Source organism: Anas acuta, chromosome 7 (assembly GCF_963932015.1).
Source record: "Anas acuta chromosome 7, bAnaAcu1.1, whole genome shotgun sequence".
In the NCBI taxonomy this organism is placed as follows: domain Eukaryota; kingdom Metazoa; phylum Chordata; class Aves; order Anseriformes; family Anatidae; genus Anas; species Anas acuta.
Window position 1 is genome coordinate 25,027,418 of NC_088985.1, and position 23,785 is coordinate 25,051,202.

Sequence of the window (23,785 nt, forward strand, 5' to 3'; positions counted from 1 at the left end):
GCACTGTACACACCAGACCATAAAATACCAAACCCATGGTTCGTTGCAAGGGTCCTGTGAATAACTGGTGCACTCGGGGCTCCTCAGGAACCTGACAGAAGCACTCTGGTGGGGCATGGCAAATTGTTCCAAATCTCTTTTCCATAGGGAGCACCGCAGAACCCCGTGGCTGTCAAATTTGCACCCAGCTGACATTAGGATGTTAAAGGCTGACATAGACTCTAATGGCTTCGTGCAGAAGAGGAATGTGCTGTTTATTTATCATAGATCTGCAGCCACTGGCTGCTTTCATAGTGGCTTTCTTCCCTTTCTTTTATCCTAACCCTACCACCCACACGCAATAATCTGTCAGGGTTTAAAGCAGACAACCTGTTCTGCATTCAGTGTCACTAAACAGCGTCAGAAACACTCAAACTTTTGAATATTTATTTGTATAAAATTTTGGAGATCCAGATTCCATGTGAATTTCCCCATCTTTGTGTCGTTACAGTTCTTGGTGCTTATGCAAAATCCTCACATTGTTTGGTTCCAGATAGGGCTTGATTCAGCAAGGCACATACTTACACGTTAAGCATTCATATTAGCAGTTGTTCACTGTCCCAGAATCCTAAAAAAAAAAGTTCCTTTGAGAAAAAAGCTGGTTTCTGTCAAAACCCTGTTGGGCAGCTGTAGCACTTTGATTCATTAGTGTTATTACTGTAGACTGTGTAGCCATTTTTTCTCCTAAGGATATGAATAAAGGCACTCTTAATGCTTAAAACTGCATTGGACATCTGTTTCTCCAAATGACTGCTAGCTCAGTTCATAAGCAGCCATTAAATCAGTTTGCGTGCATTTAAAAAAAAAAATAAATTAATCTTTGGAAACATGACTAACCATTTTGACCATAGGTAACACAATACTCTTGATTACACCTTGGAAAAATGAGGCGTGTATGAATCCAAATGTACTTCCCAGCGGCGCGTTATTTATTTCTTAGGACCCCTCCGCTTGGTAGGTGCTGTCAAGATGCAACAAGGCGATGCTCCCAGGCTCTCGGTCTGCAGATTCGCTGTCGCTGGATGCTGCAAGCTGTTCCCAACAGGGAGCGTTCAGATGTCAGACTAAACACTGGTGCTGCTCAGACCTCGGTGGGCTGGAGGCTCCAGATGTCAGAGATCAGTGACACTCGCTCCCTTCGCTGTTTAATTTCTCGATGTAGGAGATTCCAGGGCTGAGGCTGTAATTGCTCCTGGCAACTGGTTCTGTGCTGTCCTGTGAGGCAGGGGAGTAGTATCCCCGCGTTACACGTGGGGACAGAGGAGTTAATTTGCCACAGTTGTGGTGAGAGCCAGGGCTGGGACAGGGGAGTTCTTGACCTTTTCCACCCCTCAAGGGTCCCCTTTATCACGCAGCATTGCTGAAAGTGATGTTTTTCTGCCCCTTGGCTGACTCAGTTCTACTGCTCCTGTCAGCAGAGGCATGGAGTAGAAACCTAGAGCTAGCAAGCTGCATCACTGCATAAGCTGAGGCTAAAATTATCAGTAATTGCTACACTTCATTGTTCCAGGATTCAGGTAGTGCCCACACACATCCCCGGTGTCTCAAGGTGAGGTTTGGGTAGTGGAAAAAGGTCTCCCAAGGTGCGTCAATATGACAAAACACAAGGTTTATCCAGCATCTCCTTACAGTTTATCACTCGACAAGAGTTTATCCTTCTCTTGTCGAGGAGGATAAAGCAGTGTGGTTCAACAGCCTGCTCACGCATGGTTCCCATATTTCTGTCTGGGATTTCCCAGGCAGCAACACACTCTGGTCCCCCCCAGGCCACTCGTGCACAGTGGTCATTTGTCCGGGAGCCCACAGCAGATGCCCCAAAGACCTCCAATCCCATCTGCGTTCAATTTCCCGGCAGAAAAACAGGCTGAGTCTAGGGATCCCTTAACATATGGTAGCTGTGTGCCAGTGTGCTAATTCCATCCAGCCCTGAACACTTTCCAGCTGTGGAGGGAAATGAAGGCAGGTCCCTGGCAAACAGAGCAGGGAGCGAGCCTCTGGCAGGTGGGGCTGGCGGCACCGTCCTGGCCGTGACCTCCTGGCACAGGGCACCCTGAGCATCTCAGGTTGGTGCCCTTCCCTTGTGGGAAGAGGGAGGAGCTGTGTCGCTCCAGAAGTCCTCCGAGATCACGGTGTGATGCAGTGCCAGGTGTGGAACAAGTGAATAAGAGTGCAACCGCTTGCGAGACCGGGGCTGCTCTCCGTGTAGCCCCTTTGACTCGGGAAGCAGGGCGTGCTGATGCCTCCTTTCAGTAAACGCTGTGCGTAGCCTTGGGTTGATGCAAATTAACGAGCCCCATCTGAGCAGCGTTTCTGAGGAAGCTCGTAAGGTGATATCAAGATGTAGAATTTGCTTTGAGGCACGTCTGCGCTGTGCGTCTTCCAGTCGCACGAGGTTTTGCTTGCTGCTTTCCTTGGGCGGAGGGGAGCTGTTGTCTGTGTAGCTGGTTTCCTGTCTTCAGTTCTTGGAGGCAACGTTTTGCATAAAGGGGAGCATTTCAGCATTCTCTGAAACTGTCTAGTTCTGGCTAGACTCTGCGATTCTGCAACCACTAAGCAGCAAGTTTCCAAGCCAGTCCTGCTTATTTAGGCATGCTCTCTCATCGAGACACCATTCAGTGGTGTCTTGCTTGAGTAAGGAATGCTGAAGGGGGGAGGCAGTGTGCTTTAGGGAGTGTCTCTCAGCATGAGCCTGAGTGCTGGGTGACAAGCCTGCGAACTAGAAAAGCGAATGGCTGGAAAACCGGTGTCAGGAGAAGTGCAGAATGGTCACCATGCTAGTAATTTGCACTTCTGCATAGTTTTCCCCATCTGAGAATCCAAAAGTGCTCTGCAAACATTGACTTAATCCTTGCAACACCCCTGCATGGAAAAATGTCTCGGTTTTATAGGCACAGGGAACCTGATGCACACAAGAGTTGTTTGAGCCTGCAGGGTGCCGGTGGCACAGCCTGAATCTCTCAGCCCTAGTTCAGCTGTAGGTCTGGAACAGCCCGGCCCCTGCAAGCACTGACAGCAGTTATTATGCAGCTTTCCAAAGGGATATGTGAGCGGCAAGAAGATTGTTGCTGCTGGCGTTGTCCTTGGAGCCCTTCTGCGCCAGGGAACTCACACAGCGCATCTTCACCGGCCGGTTGAACCAGGAGGGTGAGCACCCAGATCTGAGCCTTGGCTCCGTGCGACCACAGCAGGAGCTGTGCAGCAGCGTCCCCCCCACTTCTGCACTTGCCTCCGTGCCTCCGTGACGTGTCCCTAACGCCATGTGCCAAGATGCTCGGGGCTCTTTCCCACAACTGCCGGTTTGCCCTTCAGGGGAAACTGTGGGAAAGACACTGGAAGGTTGCCGACGCTTAAGTGATCTTTGACCATATCTTCATTAGGGAGCGAGGAAGTTTGAAATAGCCCCAGTTGGGAAGGGAAAAAAGAAGAAAAAAAAAGCCAGCCAGACTTTCTTTCCCAGCTGCTGTAAGCTCGCTCTGTGTCTGCTGCCTCGTGGTGCTGGGGTTTGTACCTAGGAAGCGAGGAGAAGTGGCTGCAGGTCGGGTTAGCGATGCGGTGGGCACTCAGTCTTACAGAGTCACTGCTGTGGACAGCTTCCAAAATCCTGGCCTTGGTGAGCTCAGTGCCCAGGGTGGTGACTTGGAAGCGCCGAGGAATTACGCTCCGTGTCAGTGACAGAGCTTGGAAGGGAATTGAGACCTCCTTCAGTGACAGATCCCTGAGATCAAACGCTCTGATCATCAAGCGGAATGCAAATGCAAGAATAAATAAACCTTTCTTAATCCGATCTGGTTATTCTTGAATCCCATAAAATAACTGCCATGGGGACTGCTTGAGAGGAGCCTGCCGTAAACATGACTTATAAGGAGGGGACATCCAAACTTTGCGCAACCCGCTGATTGCATTGGCCATTCTCCAGGATCCCCAAGGGCTGCTGCTAATTGGCAGAAAATTAAGCAGATTGCAGCCACCCTCGTCTTTAATACGAGGAGAGGGCCCCCAGGAGGCTGCAGGTTGCAGCGTGTGGCTGCTCCCATGGAGGAGCGCAGCACGCTGGGACCTGTAGTCTCCTCGGGCCCTTTTTCCCTGTGGGCAGAGGTCTGGGGAGGCTGCGGTCCACATTGGACCCTATTGCAACAGCTTGACCACCCTTCTCCCTAAAACTTTGCTTTAAAAATCAAGTATGACTTTGGTTAAGTTCACAGAGTGCTAATCAGCATTCACAAAATTAAAAAACAAAACAAAAACAAACATAATTTCCTCTCTCTCTCTCTCTCTCTCCTCCGCCCAGAAGCAGACTACTGGTAGAAACCGAAGCTGGAAAAAATAGTTGAAAGTCAGCTAAAGTCACCTTGGTAACTGCAGCAATACACTTGCCCAGAACAGGAGACATCAAACCCAACTACAAACAGCTTTAAAGAAACAAAAAGAATGTAATCATCTAAAGAATTAATCTGACAACTGCCCACGTTTACACCTCCCACAAGCTCCCAATCAGTGGGAAATGCGCTTTAATCTCCTCCACCTCCCCTCCAGTTTCACAAAACACTAGATGTGCAGTCCTTAAACTGGGGCATTTCCGGCATGCTGCTTCCATTTAAATCTCCTGCTTTCCCTAATGCAGCAGCCCTGGCTTTTGCAGACTTGTTTTTTCTGGACACTGAGAAACATGAATTTTTTGTGTGTGGGTTGGATGAAGTATTAAATCTGGAATAGACCAAGTTTGCAACGTTTTACGTGATAGTCAGCTAGATCTTAGTCATAACAAATAAAACTCCATCAAATTCTGCTGCTGATTTATTTGGTGACGGGGTGGAGGAAGCAAAGGCTTACGGGTAACTGACAGTCGTAAAACCAGGGATGTTAGTGTTAGAAAGCAAACTTTTTCTAAATTTTTGTCTACAGCTGAAAAGTACAAGCTGTGGATGGCAGTGCGTGTTACAACGTGACCTCTAATCTTATTAATAACGCCCTACAAGTCCTGCTGACCCTCCATCTGGGCTATCACCCTTTGGAAGAGTCAGCACAAGGATTTCCGTTCCCAGGGGGGAATTTTAATGCGTCCTGCAGAGTCCCTGCACATGCTCAGAGCCTGAAAGCTCCGGTTGTGGCCTTCCTCAAGCACCTTTCTTTCACTTGATCATCTCCGTTTTACAAGCTGAAGCCTGTAGATACCCTTCAGATCTTGCTTTTGTCTGTTTTCTTTTCATGAAGCTGCATATCCTGGGGTACAACAACAGCGGAGGCAGCGGTGGGTCGTACGGGCCTAGTGCCTCGCCTCAGCCACCACGTGGGGCTGACCACTGGTCCTCAGGCTGGATGTAGGCCATGGGGTGTCCGTGCCCCCCTCACCACCTTTTTGGGGTGTTTTTAGGATGCTCATGAAAGCACAGCAGGGCCTCAGCTGGGTCAGCGAGCTTTGGGGTCCCTCGCTGGGGCAGTGGGACTGGCCACCTCTAGGCCCCGAGGTGGCGATTCCTGCTGAGGTGAAAATTAGGTGCCACAAGCCCATGGGGTGTACCGTCACCTCTCGATGTGTTGTGCTTCTTCCCCAACACACCCACAAACTCCTTTTAGAAACGGATAGCTTAGCTAGGAGGTGGTTTGCTTTCTGCTCCCGTAGTTTCACCCCTAACTCTGAATAGCTGAGATCGTGTGAGCTCCACTAAAGTGAAAAAAAGAAACACAGAGACCGTGACTATTTTGGAAAAGTTTTGTGGAAAGGATTAATAATTTCACGTCATTCAAAGAATTAACTACCATTTTGCTTCACTCCTTCACCTTTTTGACAGAAGGGCTGGTTACTTATTAATGTGAAGTCATAATTATTGACAGCCTTAAAGTCATGACAGTTCCGTTTGAGAGTTATACATTAGTCAACATCTTCTCTTGAGTGTGTAATGACAAACAGCGTTTGCTGGTTTTAATAAGATTTAGAAAGCTTTGCCCCTTGCCTGCAGAATATTGTCGTCATTCCTATTATTGCATTAACAACCGGAGGCTGTTTCCCCTCAGGACTGCAGCCCCATTGTGCTCGCAGCTGCACTGGCTCGCGTGGTGGAAACCGAAAAACCCACCTTCGGCTCCAGGAGTTTGGAGCCCGGGGTTTTGGGGAACCGTCCCCCGGCAGTCTGTCCTGCTCCAGCACGAACCTACGGCACCGACTGCCTGGGACGCTGTGGTAGGAGACGTGCCCAGAGCACTTAGGCAATCCAGGTGAGGAGGGCACCGTCTCTGTGTAACTCCTGATCTGCTCCAGGGTGCATAAACTCCGCAACTGCGTTTCAGTGCGAGCTTATGGCTTGAAAACTATGCATTGCTAATGGCTGACCCTTTTAGTAGGGATTGATAAATGAATGATTGGAAGCGGTAGACCACAGGCTGACTTTCCCACAGCTCGCTGTGTATATAAGATCTGATAAGGAAGTTCAGGCAAAGCTTAGCTTAAGGTCAACTGATCATTAATCAACCGTGCACTTCTCAGGTAATCAGCCTGCGAAATGCTGGCCCACTCCGCTCTTTGAAGACCCCACCTACAAAGAGCTGTAAAATGTTTGCTGAAGTAGATTAAACACAGCTTTAAGTGCCACCTATAGACTACAAAGCATGTTGTGTCTCTGCCTCGGGGTTAACCCACCAGCCTGACACTTGGCTGACTGACAGCCCAGAGCCCACCCCGTGCATAAGCTGTGTCCTGACCTACTGTGTCCTTGCCGAGGCCATTACACTTTGTGTGTGGCAAAGGCAGAACACAGGACACGTTTCACAGTTTTTATTTAGCAGGGAGATGAGCTGAGCTGCCCTGGTTCTGTTTTGTTTTTGTTTTTTTTTCTGCACGTTTCTGTTTCTTTGCAGGAAGGCATGGTGAGATAGAAGAGCTGAGCTCGTACCCCATTTTAGAGGAAGGCTCACCTGGGACTAGGTGACTGGGCAGGGGCTGGAGGTTGATCTGCTTTGGAAGCCATTCTGAACTGCATTACTATGTGTGTGGTGGATGGGAGTAATTTTGGGACAACGCCCAAATGTAAAGTCAAGTAGAGGTGTGATCTCACGAAGTTCAAGCTGTTTCTTTACAATTTTTTCCAGATGTATGTTCAAGATGGCTCAGCTTGGGTGGAGGAAGGATCTGGGCATGTTTTAGCAGTGTTCCCAAATGCAGCCTGGTAGCCTCATTTGGTTCTTGGTCTGTCTGGCAAGATAAAACCACACTGCTATGTGGCATCTTTCAGCTCTCTCCTGCCTTCCCTGTTCCGATCCTCTGGTGATTCTCTTGTATAGAAATGATCTTCACAAAGTCTTACTTCTTTTAAGTGAACATGGAACATTGGGTCACAAAAATATAAGTCACTTTTGGGCCCATTGCATCAATACGTGTTATCCTCAAAAACTGTAAATCCTGTGTTCTGCCTTCTTCGTTCCGGGCTATCAAGTAACTGCTCTTTGAACATATAAAGTGTTTATGGTCAAGTATTTTGAGATACACCTGCTTGATTATCTGGAGGGTTCTGTCTGGCGAAGCTCCTAATCACATAACAACATAACCTTTAGTCGTAGCTCCATGACATGCTGCTGGCCTTGCAGAAATGAATAAATAGGAAGCAAAGCTGCGTTGTCTTAAAGCAGTCCCGCTTCAAAGGGAAGGCAGTCTGCAGATGTCCTACTCGTCACGTGCAGAATCCATCTTGTGGCTGTCTTGATGCTGGTGGAAACAGAGTTCTCAAAATCTTTCGGTTGAACTGTGGAAAGAAATAATTTGGAGAGAATTGTAGGCGTGCCTCAGACCTTAAAGATACTCAGCAAGGGCACAAGAGACTTTTTGACCCTTTCCCACAGGCCACTGCCTAAAATAACCTGAAGACAGAGCAAAAGGGGGAGGGAGGGCATACCTGCTAATTCTTCCAAGCTATTTTATACTGGTTTGGGCTTTGGAGAGTGTAGTTTTGCCCCAGTTTTTCCCAGATTATCCCAGATTATTATTTTTTTCTTGTATTCTAGGAAGGGATGAGGCTCCAATTCACATCCTAGGTTGTCTAATGAAGGCAAAGAGCTGCATGCTGGGGCTGGTAGTCTGCGAGAGGCTGCGTCTCTGTAGGGTGATGAAAACACAGATGCGTCTTCCTAACAGTTTGCTCCTGTGTCCTTCAGCATTCGCACAATCGATCTGAATCATGGCAGCAATGGCACACAGCGCTGGGACCCTAAATATGTGTGTTTTCTCTCTCCTCCTAGAAGCCGGAAGGACAGTTTAGAAAGCGAGAGCTCAGCAGCTATCATTCCTCACGAGCTAATCCGCACGAGACAGCTGGAGAGTGTACACCTGAAGTTCAACCAGGAGTCCGGAGCGCTGATTCCCCTCTGTCTAAGGTGAGAGAGGCCGTCCTCCTCCTCAGCTTGTAACTAACATGCAGCTTTTGCCTTGTGGCATTGTTTCGCCATACAGGCATGCATGCAATGGGTCTTTAAAGGCCAGAGTTGAGATAATTTTGCCAAAACACATTAAAAACAGATGGTTCTTTGCATGTGTGTTCGTCGTGGTAAGACTGTTTCTCATTCTTTTTTAGTCCTCCAGTGTATTTTGAGTGCTGAAACAGGACAGGATTAGTATGCTTTTATTATTATTAGTCTAATGCTGGCAACTACGATAAAGAAGAGATGTCTTATCATATTCTGTCAAAGAAATCCCTTGAGTTGTTAACTATGGCTTATGGACTCAGACACAAGTATTTGTACAAAGCCTGTTTGCAGTCAGTTTATGCATGCAAGTGTGTTTTTAGTCAAATTCTGGCACTTAGGTGAATGAAGGGACAGAACATGGTGTGTACGCCCTATGCCTTATCTTTCAAAGGTTCAGGCTTTGCATACCACTGGAAGTGACTTTTCTAGATGTCCACAGTTTCAATCAGTGCTATTTTTAAAAAATACCTGTGGCAAATGTAGTCGTTAGCATAAGACAAACGGTTCCAGGTGATTGAGTTACTTTGGCTTAATGAGTTACGTGCCTGTGGTATCAGAGTTATCAGCAGCAGGTGCACGGTTGCCTGTGCCTGTTGAGAAACCAGTGGGACAGTTAACACAAACATATTTTATTTTACATTACAAATGTGTGAACAGTCTGTCCTGATCACTTACCGCAGCTCAGCTGACCAGCAGCAACTCATCAGGCAGCTGTGACTGTTGGTAGGTGCCATATATCTTACCTGAAGGTTTCCCTGTTGCATGTTGGAGGCATGCTTGTAATGCAGAGTCTCTGAGCGTAAATACCAGAGGCATGGTTGTCCCCACAGAAAGCACTGAGTGAAAAAATGGGAATTGATGCTATAGATGATCACATGTGTGTATCTTCTAGACATTTTATTGAAATGCATAAGTAACGCAGGTTGCATTTGTCAAGTCCCAGGGGATTTCTGGGCATTGTCACCGTCGGTAAGTTTGGTCCCACTGATGAGCCTGCTTAGACCCTGCCACGTGATGCGGAGTCTGGGTTCTCTCCTGCAGCTCTCAGCTCTCTGAAAGGCTGGCAGTGCTCTGTCCGTGCATGTATCAGTGCCTCATCATGGGGATAGGCATGCACGGGGACCAAGGTGAACTGATAGAGCTCTAAAACAAGGCCCTGAGTTTGAGGGGGGAGGTAAGGGAGAGCTTCCTGCGTCAGAAAGAGACTTGTGACGGGCTTTGTGAAGCAAATCAGTCATATATTCCTAAAAAAAAATGAATAGTTTCTGGCTTCAAATGGCTTCCATGCTGATGGCAGAAGCTGTAGTGCTGTATCACAGTGATATATCTTCATCAGTCTGTTGAATGCTGCTCGCAGCCTTTTAATTCACACGCATGTTTTATTCCCCAGGGGGAGGCTCTTACATGGACGGCACTTTACGTATAAAAGTATTACAGGGGACACAGCAATCACGTTTGTATCAACGGGAGTAGAAGGAGCATTTGCAACAGAAGAGCACCCCTATGCAGCACATGGACCTTGGTTACAAGTGAGAGAGCCTTCTTCCTTTTTCTCTCCCTTCCTCCTTTACAGTGTCCTAAAAATGATCCTGCTAAGGGCTTACGTGGCTTAAAAGTGTAACAAACCTGTTCATTCTTGCTGCAACATTTCTTATAGTTCTGGGGTAATATTTTCAGTGACTATGGACTCAAAAAATAATGGTGAGATGTTACAATTTATGTTAACGGAGCTCAAATTGATATGCAGTGGCTGGAAAGTTCTAAAATCATCTGTGAATACAGTAGTATCCATTTCCTGGAGTCAGCAAACACTTTGCAGGCTGTATTTACTCACGATTTCTTCCAGAAAGGAATTTGGGGAGGCAGAGTGGAATGACCTAAACAAGAATGGAGCCAGGGCAGAAGAGTAGCAAGCTGATCTCAAGAGAAAGCTGTGGGACTTTGATCCTACAGAGCCAGGACCTCAGTTTTACATCGTCCTTTACAGGAGAGCAGCACAGATAGTGCAGCCTCTTTCAGTTATACCTCTTTCCTATTGATTCTTTGATGAGAGTCTGTGGTTGCTTGAAGCACCCACACATTTTCTGCACCATATTTCCCTTGGAAGTTCCCCATCTGCTTGGTGTTGAGGGTCAGCCCTACGGAGCCAGTGATGCACTAACGATATGGTGGCACAGCGCTGTTCTAACCTTGAATTTCTTCACGGTTATAAACATATTGCAAAAAATAATTATAATAATAATAAAAAAAAAAAGCTTTAGGGAATGTGTTTGTGCAGAAAAGCCTATTTCTGAGGGATTGTATACATGCAGTGCCTCTCTGCCTTCATTGTTACTGTGGCATTCCTGCCTCCCCTTCTGCTTTTAAGGCAGAGGTTTGTTTTAGCATTGCAGTGTTGCATTTAACCTTCCCCTGACTTGTTTTCAAGGCATTCCACTGCCTCTGTTCGTATGTCTGGAGGACATCATACCTTGAAGCCTGTACGGCTTGTAAAGGAGCTGATCTTGGCTGAAATCATCTCGTGTAGGGATTTTCAAAGAACTTGCGTGCTTTGATTGTACTGGCTGGAAAGTGCAACGCTCCTGTAATGATTAACAGCAAACGGTCAGGTTTAAGGGTGGGTCATTTGCTGTTGGTTCCTGTGCTTGCCAACACATGATACACGGGATCTTGTGACTGTGTTAACTCCAAACATAAGAGTGTTTGTTTGCATTTACATCACATCTTGAAATGTATTGATGTGTGGAGTAGTCAGGTAACCTCTAAGAGTGAAGAATGGCAATAATTAGGTCACCATTCAGACAAGCAGCTAATGTTAACCCTTAGGAACCTGGTTGCTGTCACTGGGGCACCGAAAATTAGGTATTTTTTTGGAGTAGGTGGGAGGGAAAGGTGGAGACTTTCTGGCTCCTGCAGGGAAGGGAGAAGCAAGTTCCCTCGCTTGTCTCCTACACAAGGTCAGTGCATCGGATCTTCTCTTCTGACGTGACTGCCTTTGTGCTGGCTCTTGCCCCATCCTGTGATGGGAATGAAGGAGGACAGCCCGGGTGGGGGAGGAAGGGAGGCCAGAAGCAGCCTGGGACAAGAGGAGGAGCACCCGGCTGTGTGAGATACATGTGGGAGTGTCTGAGGCTCTTGGCTTAATATGCAACGGGAGGCTTCAGCTGCAGTCCCTTGTGGTGTTGGGAGCGGAGGAGGGAGGTTCGTGTGGCTTTGCTTCAGAAGGCAAAAGAAATTGTGGTGCGCAGAATTTCCGAGGAGGCGAGCTGCGTTGGGTTCAGCCCCTCGCAGCTTGGGCTGGCCGAGTTGGCAGGCCCCACGAAGCTTTCACAGCGAGGCCCGGAGGGGCTCTGCCTCCTCCCTTGCTCGGGACCCCAGGCACGGCGATGAGCTCCAAGGAGAGCTGGCGCCTGAAACGCAGCACTGCAATGCAGAGGCTTGCTGCAAAGGCACGGCAACCGAGGGACCGTGGGGAGGAAGAGAGACAGCAGGCCTCTCTCCTCCTGGAAAGGAGGCAGCAAAAATCCCGGCCTCCATCCCATGCAGCAGCAGGCTGGCTCCTCTCAGGCCTGAGTGGGAGCCCAAAAGTGCAGATTAAACACAGCAAATCCTGTTCACATCTCCTGGGCTCGTATGGAGAGTGTCCGAGGTGGGTCAGTCGATCAGCCCGGGCTGATCAGGGTCGCCTGATGGACGGTGAGCGGGTGACAGGGGTTTGGCAGGTCCCGGCGCCGTTCCTAGCGGGCAGCTGGCGCTCGGCAGGAGCGTTTTTAGCAGCCTCAGCAGAAAAGTCATTAGAGCACGATGATTGTACGCCCCCGTTTCTATCAACAGCCTTTCCAGGTCACGTTCGAGGTATGTTACTAGGGGAAGCCTGTCCTGCTGCTGCCCATGCTCTGGGGATGATTAGATTATTTCATTCTCCAGAGCTGTCAAATTGGCACCTTTCCCAAGTACTTGGAATTTTTTTTTTTTCATTTAAGTAACATTTAATTAGTTCTAAGAAGCTAAATTCTATTAAAGGTCTAAGCATGTCAGGCTGGTTTATTTCTGAACTTCTTCCACCGTGTCATGTATTGTTGAATAGGGAAATTGCTTTGACTCAGGAACATACAAACATATTCAAGAAGCCCTCCTTGTTAACACTAGACTCCTGTTTATATGCTAGTTACTGTGGCAGAGTCTCTGATGTGTAACACTTGCATTAACATCACACATGATCAAAGGCTTCCGCCCTTCTTTCTTCCATTCCCCCTTCCCCCAGTGCTGTGGCAGCGGTGTCCCCACACTGCCTCCTCAGCACCCCCAGCCTCCTCTCCTCTCCTTCCCGAGGGGTGGATGTCCCAGATGCACGGCGAAAGGCTGTGCAGGAGCTGCCTGGCCCAATGTCAGGGGGTTAAGGATGTTGATCATGCCCACAGACTGACAGTAACTGCCCCACAGAGACATTTGTATTCGTGGTAGGGTGTCCCAGGTCCTTGGTGTGAGCTGTGCCAAGCATGCAGTCCATCACAGATCAGCCTTGTTTGTCTGTAAACCTACCCGAAGCAAGGTGAGGTCGTGCGTGTGTTCTCCTTCCCTCCCTTACTTATGCTCAGGCAGATGATAGAGACGCTCTGTTGAAATGTGTTACTGATCAAGCCCGACCCAATAAAGTTGCCTGAGCCTTTAATACATATTAATATTATCCTGGGGTAGTTTGTGTCAAAGCCTGTCAGCATGCATCATCCTTTGGGAATTACCATCATTAAGTCTCCAGTGATGGGAGTCAGGACATGCTTCTGCAAAGCTCCCCTGCTTTTATGTGGAGCTCTCTGCCCGTCGAGCACAAAGCAGACTGTTCTCCCCTCCTACCTTGCTCACCTGGACTGCTTACTCTCCCCAGAGGGGAGAAGGAGGGTTGTTTAACACTACCTTCAGATAATTTCTGCTCCTGCTGCTCTAGGCAGTCATTGTTCTAGGGAAGAAGATGACAGTCGAGTCTTTGATCATGTGCAACGTGCATGTTACGCATCAGATATTGCTGCAAACTCCGGCATACAAGCCAATACGGTGCAGTAAAAACAAACCTGTAGTTAACGAGTCCTCGTTAACTGCAAAATCAAGCATACCGAATTTCAGAAGTATTTGAACAACAGTCTTGCCCCTGTTACGTATGCCTGTTTCAGTGCCATATCTAATTGAATGATTAGATTTATTTTTTTCTACGAGGTATGCCTGCCTCGTACAGCGTGTTTTGGGAATGAATCAGGAGTATGGAGCAAGGTAGCCTCTCGCCTATAGGACTTCCACTTCGTTTGTTTGTCAGAATTAGAAGGTGTGTAGTGAATGAGGCAGGTAATTGCAAAAAATCACAATAGTCCCATGGTGAAGCCTGTTAAATGTTACCCTGGAGAACTGGATCCTGGCCCTGCCTCTATTACTCTGCTCTTTCTCAATGTTATTCTAGATTCTTAAGCTAAAATATTCACAGGTGGCAACTGAGTTTGCGTTCCTTATTTTCTGGATAGCCAGCTTGAGGCCTGAGGTCTGATCCGTGTTGCCAGCAGCACCCGAGGCCAGGAGGATTTCTGCTGCACATCCCCTGTGCCCCACAGTGCTGAGTGGGCTGGAAAACGGGGAGCTGCGAGTCTTGAGGCAGGCACCTGCGAGAAGTGGACATTCAGACTCAATTTCCTCTTCGCTTGTTTTCCCCTGTCTGTTAAGGAAAACCTTCCAGTCATCCTGTGAAGATTAATTCAGTGCTTGCCAAGCATTCCAGCACCACAGATGAACACCAGAAGCAATTTCAGGAAGATATTAAAATTCATTCTTACAGGTCAGGAGAGAGAAAGGGAACTCTGTGGGGTGTAGGGTTCAGCCTGGGAGCCGACGACTCATGTTCAGCCCCCTGCTCTTACAGGTTTTCTTGGAGACTTTGTCAGGTCTCAGCTTCTTTTAGCTCCCTCCCCCATCTGCTGCACGGAGAGGAGCGCTCCCTGCCTCGCAGAAATGTGAGGCTGAGCACGTCAGAGACTGTGCAAGCAGTAAGGACGGTAAGATTAGGTGCTTCCAGTGTAATCCATGCTGGCAGTAGTCGGATGGAGCATACTAAATAAAGGGGAAGAGAGTAGGAGGGAACGGGCAAACAACTTGAATGATAATGAAAAGAAATGATGACTAATGCTGCATTCAGTGAGCAGAACCATCCTGAGGACTGAGCAGGGCAGAGGTCTTGTGGGAGAAAAACTGCAGGCGATCGTGTGATTACAGATTTGTTTCGTGATGCAGACGTACGCTGGGGCCAAATGAGCATTGCGCAGGCAATCTCTATTCAGCCATTTCCAAAGTTTTCTGTGCCTCATATTGCTGCTCTCTGAATGTAGAGATTTTTTTTTTTTTATAATTTTTTTCCAGGTAATTTACTCCGTTTCAAAACAAATGCTGTTAGGCAGATGGAGGCTATGGTTCATTGGCAGTTGGCGCCCTCCAGTTCTCAGCGCAAGGTCTGCCTCCACGTGAGCCGAGCTGCGGTGGGGTGTTATCCTCTGGCACCAGCCCCTGCCGGGGGACGCTTTGCTCGCCTCCTGTGCCAGTGGCTTTGCAGCGTCCAGCAGTCGCTGTGTGGATGCTGAGGCTGTGGAAACGGGGTCCTGCTCCCGTCTCCCTACCCTTTGTGTCGCCTCCGGCTTTGGCCTCTGGTCTGCCCTCCATCCTGTTTTTCTGTGTCTTTGTCTTCCCCTCATCCTGGCCCGGCTCTGCTTTTCTCTCCTCCCCTTCATTCAAGTTGGCAAATTCCTTCTCCTCCTCCACATTGCCTGACTTCCAGCCGAAATGCTGAGAGCGCTGGAGAGTTTCCCTGCCTTTCGTCCTGATGTGCGTGGTGCCATAGCAATTCCTCATCGCTCGGAGGAATGATCGGAAGGGAAAGTCCTATTTAGCTGCCTCTGCCCTGCGTTTGGGGGAGAGCTGTCTTGGGCAAGGACATGCTCAGTGAAGAAGGGCTCTTCGGTTCATTATTCTGCCCTTCTCTGAAAGACTGTGGGCAAACACTCACTTCCAGAGGCTTCTGTCTTGGCAAAGCGTTCTCATGATGGAGAGAAGGACTCCTTTGACCTCCAGAGCATATTTTGCTAATCTTCGTAGCCCTCCTCCTGAGGGGTAGTTCCAGTTGTTTGCAACAAACTGATGATCTGCATTTGTTAGCACTGCCAAAAGATAGGTTTTCCAAAACACCTCTCTGAGATAACTTGATTCCTTTTGCCCTAAAAACCCTTAAAAAAAAATAAAAAGACATCCAGCATGGAAAAATAAGTTGAGGTTTAGGACAGCAAGGTCAAATTTCTCATAGAAAATGTTAAACAAGCATGTTTGTAGGCAGGATAGGTACCTGGAACCTGTGGGAAGCACCCAGCATTCGGGAGCTATCAACATGTGCTATCTGTGCTGGCACTTGTAGGGTGGGGGGAGATTGCAGTGAGCAGGGTCAGAGGGGATGATCCATTCTTTTGGTTTGGCAACCTAAGTGAAAAATCTGGGAAAGAAGATCAGACCGAGCTCAATCTTTAAATATTTTTCAGTTTTTCTTGCTGAAACAAAAGCCTTAAAGAAACCAAAAGGAGAAAAAAAAAAAATCCCTTTGTGTTGAATGAAACCAGAAATAGAAGGTTTTCTTCAATAAAAACAGCCCCAACAAAATCTAGTTTTGCAGAATGGAACTGGAGTTGTTAGAAGTTTTGCCTTCTCTAATCAGTGTTTGGGGGATAAAACGCTCGCCCAGGATATGAGAAACTCATGTTCCATCCCCTTGCTTTTATTTCAACCCCTATTTCTACTTCTTAGCTTTATGGGCACCACAGCTATAGGGTATTTTGGTTCTTCCTCAGCTCATCCAATTGGAGTCGTTCCACATCATATAAAACACTGAATTAGTCACAGAGACAGCACAAGAGAATGACTCTGTTCCGGTAGCGTTAGGACATTCCCCTGGAAATGAGCACATCTGGTTCTTCTCTCTGCTATACCACATGTTAAATCATTTATGCACATTGGCATAATGGCAGCAGCAGAGGTTCAAAGGAACTTTTGGAAGAGCTGCTCTGGTACTTGAGATGCTCGCCTGTAAGTGGCAGCTATGGGCCAAGTCCTCTTTTGAAGTGGTAGGGGACGGGTTTTGGTCTCCCCAGCTTGAATTGATGTGCTGTGCCCAAAACTAGATGTGCTGTTCCTAGCCTGGTGAGTTTAAGGACAATGCCCACAGACTGGCTTCAGTCACGTCCAACTACAACCTGCTCTTCCCCAAAACAGTTTTATGTATCTGTCCCAAGAAAAACGTTTTCTAAATCTTTTAGGTGGCTTTCCCCAAATTCTTGGCCAGGCCTAGGACAATCTAAGCTAATGCTTTCCAGTAAGTTTATCATCTTCCCCCCAACACTTCACAAAACCTCCTAGCTTTATATCCCTTTTTTGTTCTTCTTTCTCACTGTCTGAATTCGTGAGATGCCAGGAAAAGCTTGCATTAGAAGTTAAAACGTCCCGTTAGGTCATCACGATCCTTCCCATATCAACCCTTTGCAGCGTGTTCCCTCATGCTTTGTCCAGGCTAGTTGTAGATGAGTCAAGTTCTTCCATCCTTCTTAAGCTGGCTGACTCTCCGACAGCCTAATGCCTCTCCCTTGCTACTCAAAGTACATTTTGGCTACTGTTCGTAGCTCTTCTCTCATCTGCCCGGAACATTCCCTGAAATGCCCATTCTTCTGGCCAATTTTCACTCTGAAAGAATGGGTATTGCCTGTCCTCTTGGCTCCCTTGCCAGCCTTCTCCAGCTGAACCCAACTTTGTGTGCTCACTGCGTGCAGCCCTGTCTGCAAGATGGGTCTTGTCGGGCTGGGCTACAAGGAGCCCCTGGGACGAGCCTTGAAGCTGTGAACGTCATGGAGAGATCCCACAAGGTCAAAATCTTCCAGCGTCATCCTATACTTCCTCTTCTGGGATTGTAACATCGCCATGTGAAGCAATAGGGTCCCGTAGGCATCTGCGAGTGGATGTTTTTCCTTGACACAGAGGGTTACGAATCTCCTGGAAGAGCAAGAATGGAATTTCCCATCGAAGGTGTTTGTTGCAGTACTGGTAGCTCTGGAGACACTGCCAGGGCTGGGCACGGCATAGAAAGACGTGGTGACAAGGCCCTGAGCCACTTGAAAGGCAGCACTAATAGGGCCAAGCCAAGGGGACAGCGGAGAGATGGGCTGGGGGGTGCTTGTGGCACAAAGCAGGATTCGTGAGGGGTTTTGTGGGTAGCGTTTAAGTTCAGGGGGAAAGGCTGACACGCCTTAGCTGCGTTTTGTGTTGGGCTGTCGACAGGAATTAGTCTGAAACGATTTTAGGGCAAAGGGCTCCTAAAAGCTGCTGGGTATTTGCAGAGGTAACAGATGACACGCGGCTTAGGGTACAGCTGCTCCACCCATTCCAGGCACAGCATCTGTACGGATGGGCAGTGTCTGAGGAGGGTTGGGATTTGCACAGGGGTTTATTGCGACGTGTCCCCACCTTCTCTGGCTGAGCCGTGCGAGCCTGCTCTGTACTAAGTCCAGATCTAATAAAACACGTTTTCTTTTCTTTGACAAACCTGTTAGAAAAGCTGGTGGCAATGTTTAATGCAAACAAAGCACTAGGGCAAAGTGTGGGATCGTTCGGTTTTGTTTCGAGGTAGGCAGGAAAAATGGGTATTATCAGCTAAAGCATCTCTGCGTAATCGTCCCCGGGTCAGTCTCTTCTTGCCTTGGACAGAGCGTGTTCCCTGAAGCTGGACAGAGCTGCAGCTCGGTTACACTCAGCTTCTGAGGGTTATCTTTGACCAGAAACTTGCCAGATGTGCCGGGCTATCAGCATCGGCGTGACCCATCACAGAATGTCAGGTCCTGGTGGTGGGGTTGAACCCTGCAGCGAGAGGTGGGGTGCTAGGTGTGTATGGCACCTATAAGCTGACTGTAAAGTCTTTAATGTTTTACTAAGCACAGGGTTGCTTTCAAAGTCAGATGAACTGTTCCAGAGCCCCGTGACCTTGTGTACATCTTCAGATCTCACCTGTTTCCCCGCATCTGCAGCTGCCTACCTGGAGGGAGTCACGACGCATGTTTCTCAACTATCTGCGGGCATGGAGGCTTCAACAATGAAAGCTTCCACGCCGTCTCCTTCACTTGACCTGTAGCAGAGTCCCGTAGGTAAGAAGCAGGTTTCAGCAGGCTCAGGTGGGACTTGCCACGAGAGGGAGACATCCTGCTCGCAGCCAGCGCCTTCCCCAAACGCCTCCACCTGAACCAGGCTGCCTGGCAAGGTGTTTCGTAACGCGCCTGGACACACACGGCTACCAGAACCAAAATTTTTGGCCTTGGCTGCGTGGAAGGTCCCTGTGATAGAAAATAGGGACGTATCTTTAGGGGAATCATCCTCTTCCAAGCACCTGCAGCGTTAGCAGCATTCATGGAGATGCAGAGCGCACGGGGAATGGAGCACGGATCTGCTAGCAACGGGATGGCATCTGCCTGGGCCTCTCCGGGTCAGCTCACCGAGATCCTGATGCAAGCAGAACTGCACAGCACCACAGGGAACGTCCCTTCCCTTGTGCATACTGCAAACAGGCATCACAAAGGCTGAGCTACACCCTGCAACCAGCTTCAGCAGGCCGGGCGGGCAAGAATGTTTGCACAGAGCTGTGAAAACACCGAGCTGCGAGCACCAAGCTGCTGCAGCGCTGGGGGACACCCGCTGCTGCTCGGGAGAGCTCTGTCACTTCAGCAACGGCCAAGGGATTTCGGGGGGACAAGGCTTTCTCTGCATTTAGGGACAGTTTCATTTGCCTTCCAGCTCGCAGAGTTTTCCCCTAGCTGCAGCTCCGTTTTCCTTTGCGGAGAGAAAAAGCTGCTTCATCATTATGATCTCTGTGCAGTGTCCTGTTGATAAGATCGGCTAACAGCATCAGAGGAAAACTCTAGATTCAGGTCTGAAATACAAAGTGAACAGGGCCTATTTGTTTAATTTGAGCTTCTAAGGTTTAAATCCCAAAGGAAATTAAATTAGGTGCCTAGAGCAATGGCAGTCTGTCATGTTTATTTGCTGGGAATGTCACCTTTAATATCATGCACATATAACGTGTGTGTGTTAATGTAATGGGGTATCATACTGTGCAGGAGCAGGCATGCTGCAAGAACTGGAAACCTGAAATATTGGGAGCGAGGGAAGCTGAGATGGGATCGGATTTATTCCCATCCTCCTCCAGAGGAGCAAGGACTGGCTCACCAGCACGGAGCTGGTTTTGCTGATGGCAGGTGTGGGTGTCAGCCTGATCTATGGCCAGGCCTTAATGCTCTCGGGCTGTTTAAATGGGGCTGCTTCTCAGAGGAGAAGTCTCGTCTGGATGCGAATCCAGGATCACTGTACTTCTTGCTTCAAAGCTTTCTCTGTGCAGGGAGCGCCTGCCTTCCCCTGCATCCTCAGCAGAGTTCAGGAGTGCTGCCGAGGGACCAGCTCACGTGCACCCATATTTCAGAGACTCCCTTCTGCTCCAGGAATTAGGGCAGGCTCCCCCAGCTGCGCAGGGCAGTCAGGTTTTTGGGGTATTTTTTTTTTCTGACTCGGGCTGCAGCTGGCTCTTTAGGACGGGCTCCGAGTGACGCGCTGCGGGAATGTCACTGCAGCGGTTTGTCACTGCAGCCGTAGCCGCTTGCCCTCCACCAAAGTGAAGTGTCTGTGCAGGGCTGGCAGAACGGCGCTGTGATCTTCCCTCCGCCTGCTCCGTGGCGCTGCACAGCGTAGGCTGTCGTCGCCGAGATCCCACCGACACGGTCCCTGAGACAGCTGAGCCACAGACGGCTGCCCCAATCCACTTGTCAGGCCCTTCAGGGAGCCAGTTCGGCTCGCTAAAGCAGCGGAATTTGGGTTTTGTTCAGCTAAATTAACAAATCCTGCCGAGAGGGTGGCAGCGAGCTGCGGAGGGGCTCGGCCATCTCCGGGGATCGCTCGCCAGGTCGGTGCTAGGCACAAGAGCTGACCTGTCCCCCCTTCGCTCTCTCTACCCTTTGCTGCTCACCCCTGCGCACCCTGCCTTGTTTTCCACCAGCCTATTTGCAGCTGGCTGCCTCGCACACGTGGTTCCCATTTCTCCCCTGCCTCTGGCACCTTGGGAGCGCCCAGGGGTCTTCCTGCTCTGCTCCTCGCCTGGTTCCCCTGCCAAAGCCGCGGCTCCTCATTCCTGCTCTCTCACCCATCCCAGCCTCTGGCATTTTTGCTCATCCGTGGCGGGCTGAATATTCATTTCCTCCTTGCCTGATTGCTGTGAATACCAATTCCTCCTCCTTTTTCCGGCTGCTCCGTGCGTTTCGATGCCTGCCAAATCGTTCTCATTCCCTCGCCCCGTTGCGGGCTGCACCTCCGCAGAAAGCGATCCGCTCCGCGCCGCGGCCCCGGCTCCCCACCCAGCTCTTCCTCCGGGGCCGAGCTCTCGGGTCGCCCTCCTGCCTCCAGCAGGGCCAGCCGCCTTCCTCGTCGTGCAGGCAGCCAACAAACGAGTGCCTCCAGTCCAACAGGCAGAGCGGTCCCAGCCTCCTGCAAGGAGACTGCAGCAGTTTGCGGTGGCACCGCGTGTTTCAGCGCGACGTTTCTCAGCTCGCCAGGCTGCGGAGCGCTGCCAGGTTGCAGACTCATGTCCAAAGCAGCGAGATCCTGGCTGCTGGCTGCAGCAGGGTTGTTTTTTTTTATTTATTTTCCAGGTTTGAGGTATGAGCGGAGGGGCCTGGTGGAGCTGCCTGCATCCACGCTGAGCGGCTCGGTTGTAAAACCTGGCCCGAAGCCTGCTAAGCAAGGAGGGAAACGTGATGGAGAGGGGAGGCTGGAGCTCCCTCACCCCCAGGGAAATCAGTGTGCGGTGGTGGCGAGGCAGAAGGGGAGAGAAGTGCAGAAACATCGTAGCTCTCAGATCTGGATTTAGGATTTGCAGTTCCCCAGGGCCAGGGGAGGGTGAGGAAGGGGCCTGGGGACGGTGCTCAGTTCGGGATGGAAAGCGGCGGCAGGGACAGAGGAAAGGGTGGAGCGAAGGAAGGAAAGGAGGAGCGGTGGGGAAGAACCAGACCTGTAGGCTGGACTGGGGATAATCCACCAGGAACTGCTGCAACCTGGGCCTCGTGGGGACCTTGGCCTCGTCCCGGCTCCCATTCCAAACCCGCTGGGTGCCTGCAGCTCCGGCCTTCGAGGCTGTTGCTCAGAGAGGCCGAACGTGTTTGCTTTTGGCTCATGCGTGCTTTTTTTTAAAGAGGGTGGTGGTCTCTCCCCTTGAACTCCTGGGGCTGGTTCCCCCTGGTGCCTCCGCTCTGTGTGACTTGGGGGCTTCGTGGAGCCCTCAGCTGGGGATTTTGGCCTGTCAGCAGCCCCTCTCACGGGCTGCTTCGTGTTTGCTGTCCTGGCAAGGAGTGGGAAGGGTCCCCAGGAGCCACAGCCGGGGTCCTGGGACATCAGCTCCCACCACAGGCTCTTGGTTTGTCTAAACACGGTGTGCCAGACAGAGCCCTCCGCCTGCCCAGAGCTCTGGCTCTGCACAGGTTTCGGGCTCTCACTGCACTGCTGTTTGCTAATTCAGCTGTGAGCTGCACTTCAAGGAATCAGATGAAAGCAGCTCTGTCTCCCACTGCCTCTCCAGCAGTTGTTATCTTGACCCCTTTTCCTCCTTCCCCACTCCGTCTGTCTAAAGCTGAGCCTCTAATTTTAGACTTAGGAAGATAATTGAGGGTCAAAAAAGATTGCCTTATAATTTTAACATTTTTTTTTGCAGCGGTTGAGGCAAGAGGCAAAGTTAGGAGCTCCTGCCCTCAAACCTTTGTGTTGCAGGAACGAAGGACGTGGGGAAGGAGTCAGCTGGTCCGGTCTGCTCAAGTGTAAAAGTTGCTCTGCTGCTGGGCAATTAGCTAAAACCAGGCGTACAAAGGCATAAAGTGCTGTCTTTTCCTTTGCAGATCCTATTGACAGAAGAGTTTGTAGAGAGAATGCTGGAAGATTTAGAAGATCTGAATTCTCCGGAGGAGGTAAGGCTGCCTCGTTCCTGCATCCCCCGTGCACTGCCCCAGAGAGCAGCGCCGCAGCTCGCTTTGATCCAGCCCTGCCCTGGAGGCTCGAGGCTTTGCTAGACCTTCACATCTGCCCTGGGCTAAGGAAGGCACTGCGAGAAGGGATTGCAAGAAGTGCAGGGCAGCTGTGGGTGTTCAGGGAGGTGCTGAGCATCCTTTCCACCAGCACCGTTCCCAGCTCGGTATCTGAGCACCCCAAATCGAGGCGGTGCAGCCCCAGGGCTGGGTCTCAGGGTTTGTCTCCGTGCTGTGGATAACAACATCCTCATCAGCAGCCCCCAACACACCTCCTCTCCCCCTCTCAGGAAGGCTGGAAGCGGTGGCAGCACATTTTCTGCCGAACAATCTGTCCTAGGGGCCTCCTTTTTCCACTCTGGGGAGCAGACGGGGGAGTTTTTCACGTCTGCTGCTTGGCCTTCACCTGCCGCCCCTGTAAGCCGGTGCACAATGTGCAAAAGACCATCACCAGCCTGGAAGCGTTGCAGCAGCAGCCCAGGGAGCTTTAGAAAGCTTTGCTGTGCGGTGCTAAACTTCCCCTTGCCATGTGATCTCTTCCTGGGGAACATTTAACACCCTGTCTCCCATGCATGCCATATAAATATTCTGCCTGACTTCAAAGAGCGGTGGCAGAAATGACATGTAATATTTTTAATCCCATTTTTTACAGCTCCCTGCAGACTCTAAAGAAACTTTCCTTGGCTTGCAGAGCAGCCCTCCCATCCCTCGCCCCGCTCCCCTCCCCCTAAGGAAAAAATCTCAGGGCTCTAATTATTTAATCCGGAGCTGATTTAATGCCAGGGTGTTCTTCGCTGCGTGAGCGAGGGGAGCACGCTGCTGGCCGGGCAGGGACTTTCAGGCCAGCTTTTATCCAGTTAAAGCTAATCCAAAGCTCATTTTTGCCGGTGACATGGAAGCCCGGGAGCTCTTGGTCTGCAGTTAAGGCTCCGCACGGCTCCGCTGAGAGGCGAAGGCGCTGGGCATGGCAGCTCCTGGCAGGGCAGCCGGCCGCTCGCCTCCAAGCTGCTGGGACTTTGCTAAATTAAAAAACGAAAAACAAACAAAGGCAAAGGATGGCTTCTCCGAGAGGAGCACTCTGGAACCGCCGCTGTTTACAAAAAGGAAAAAAAAAATAAAAATAAAAATGCTGGGGATGAAATGTGATCTTTCAGCATCTAGGTCCCTCCAAGGATTTGTAAGTTGCA

The 23,785-nt window shown here is 49.8% G+C and overlaps 1 protein-coding gene across 3 annotated transcripts in view; it reads left to right on the forward strand.

Moving 5' to 3' along the window:
* SUFU (SUFU negative regulator of hedgehog signaling) overlaps positions 1 to 23,785 on the forward strand; it is an 82,514-nt gene that overhangs the window by 53,026 nt on the left and 5,703 nt on the right. For 2 of the 3 annotated variants that reach the window (XM_068688331.1, XM_068688332.1), the window contains exons 9-11: positions 8,266 to 8,400; positions 9,881 to 10,019; positions 22,473 to 22,541. In XM_068688331.1, coding sequence (XP_068544432.1) covers positions 8,266 to 8,400; positions 9,881 to 10,019; positions 22,473 to 22,541 — 343 coding nt within the window. Of the gene's footprint in view, positions 1 to 6,051; positions 6,272 to 8,265; positions 8,401 to 9,880; positions 10,020 to 22,472; positions 22,542 to 23,785 lie in introns of those variants that run through there. The other variant, XM_068688333.1, reaches the window with a different exon arrangement.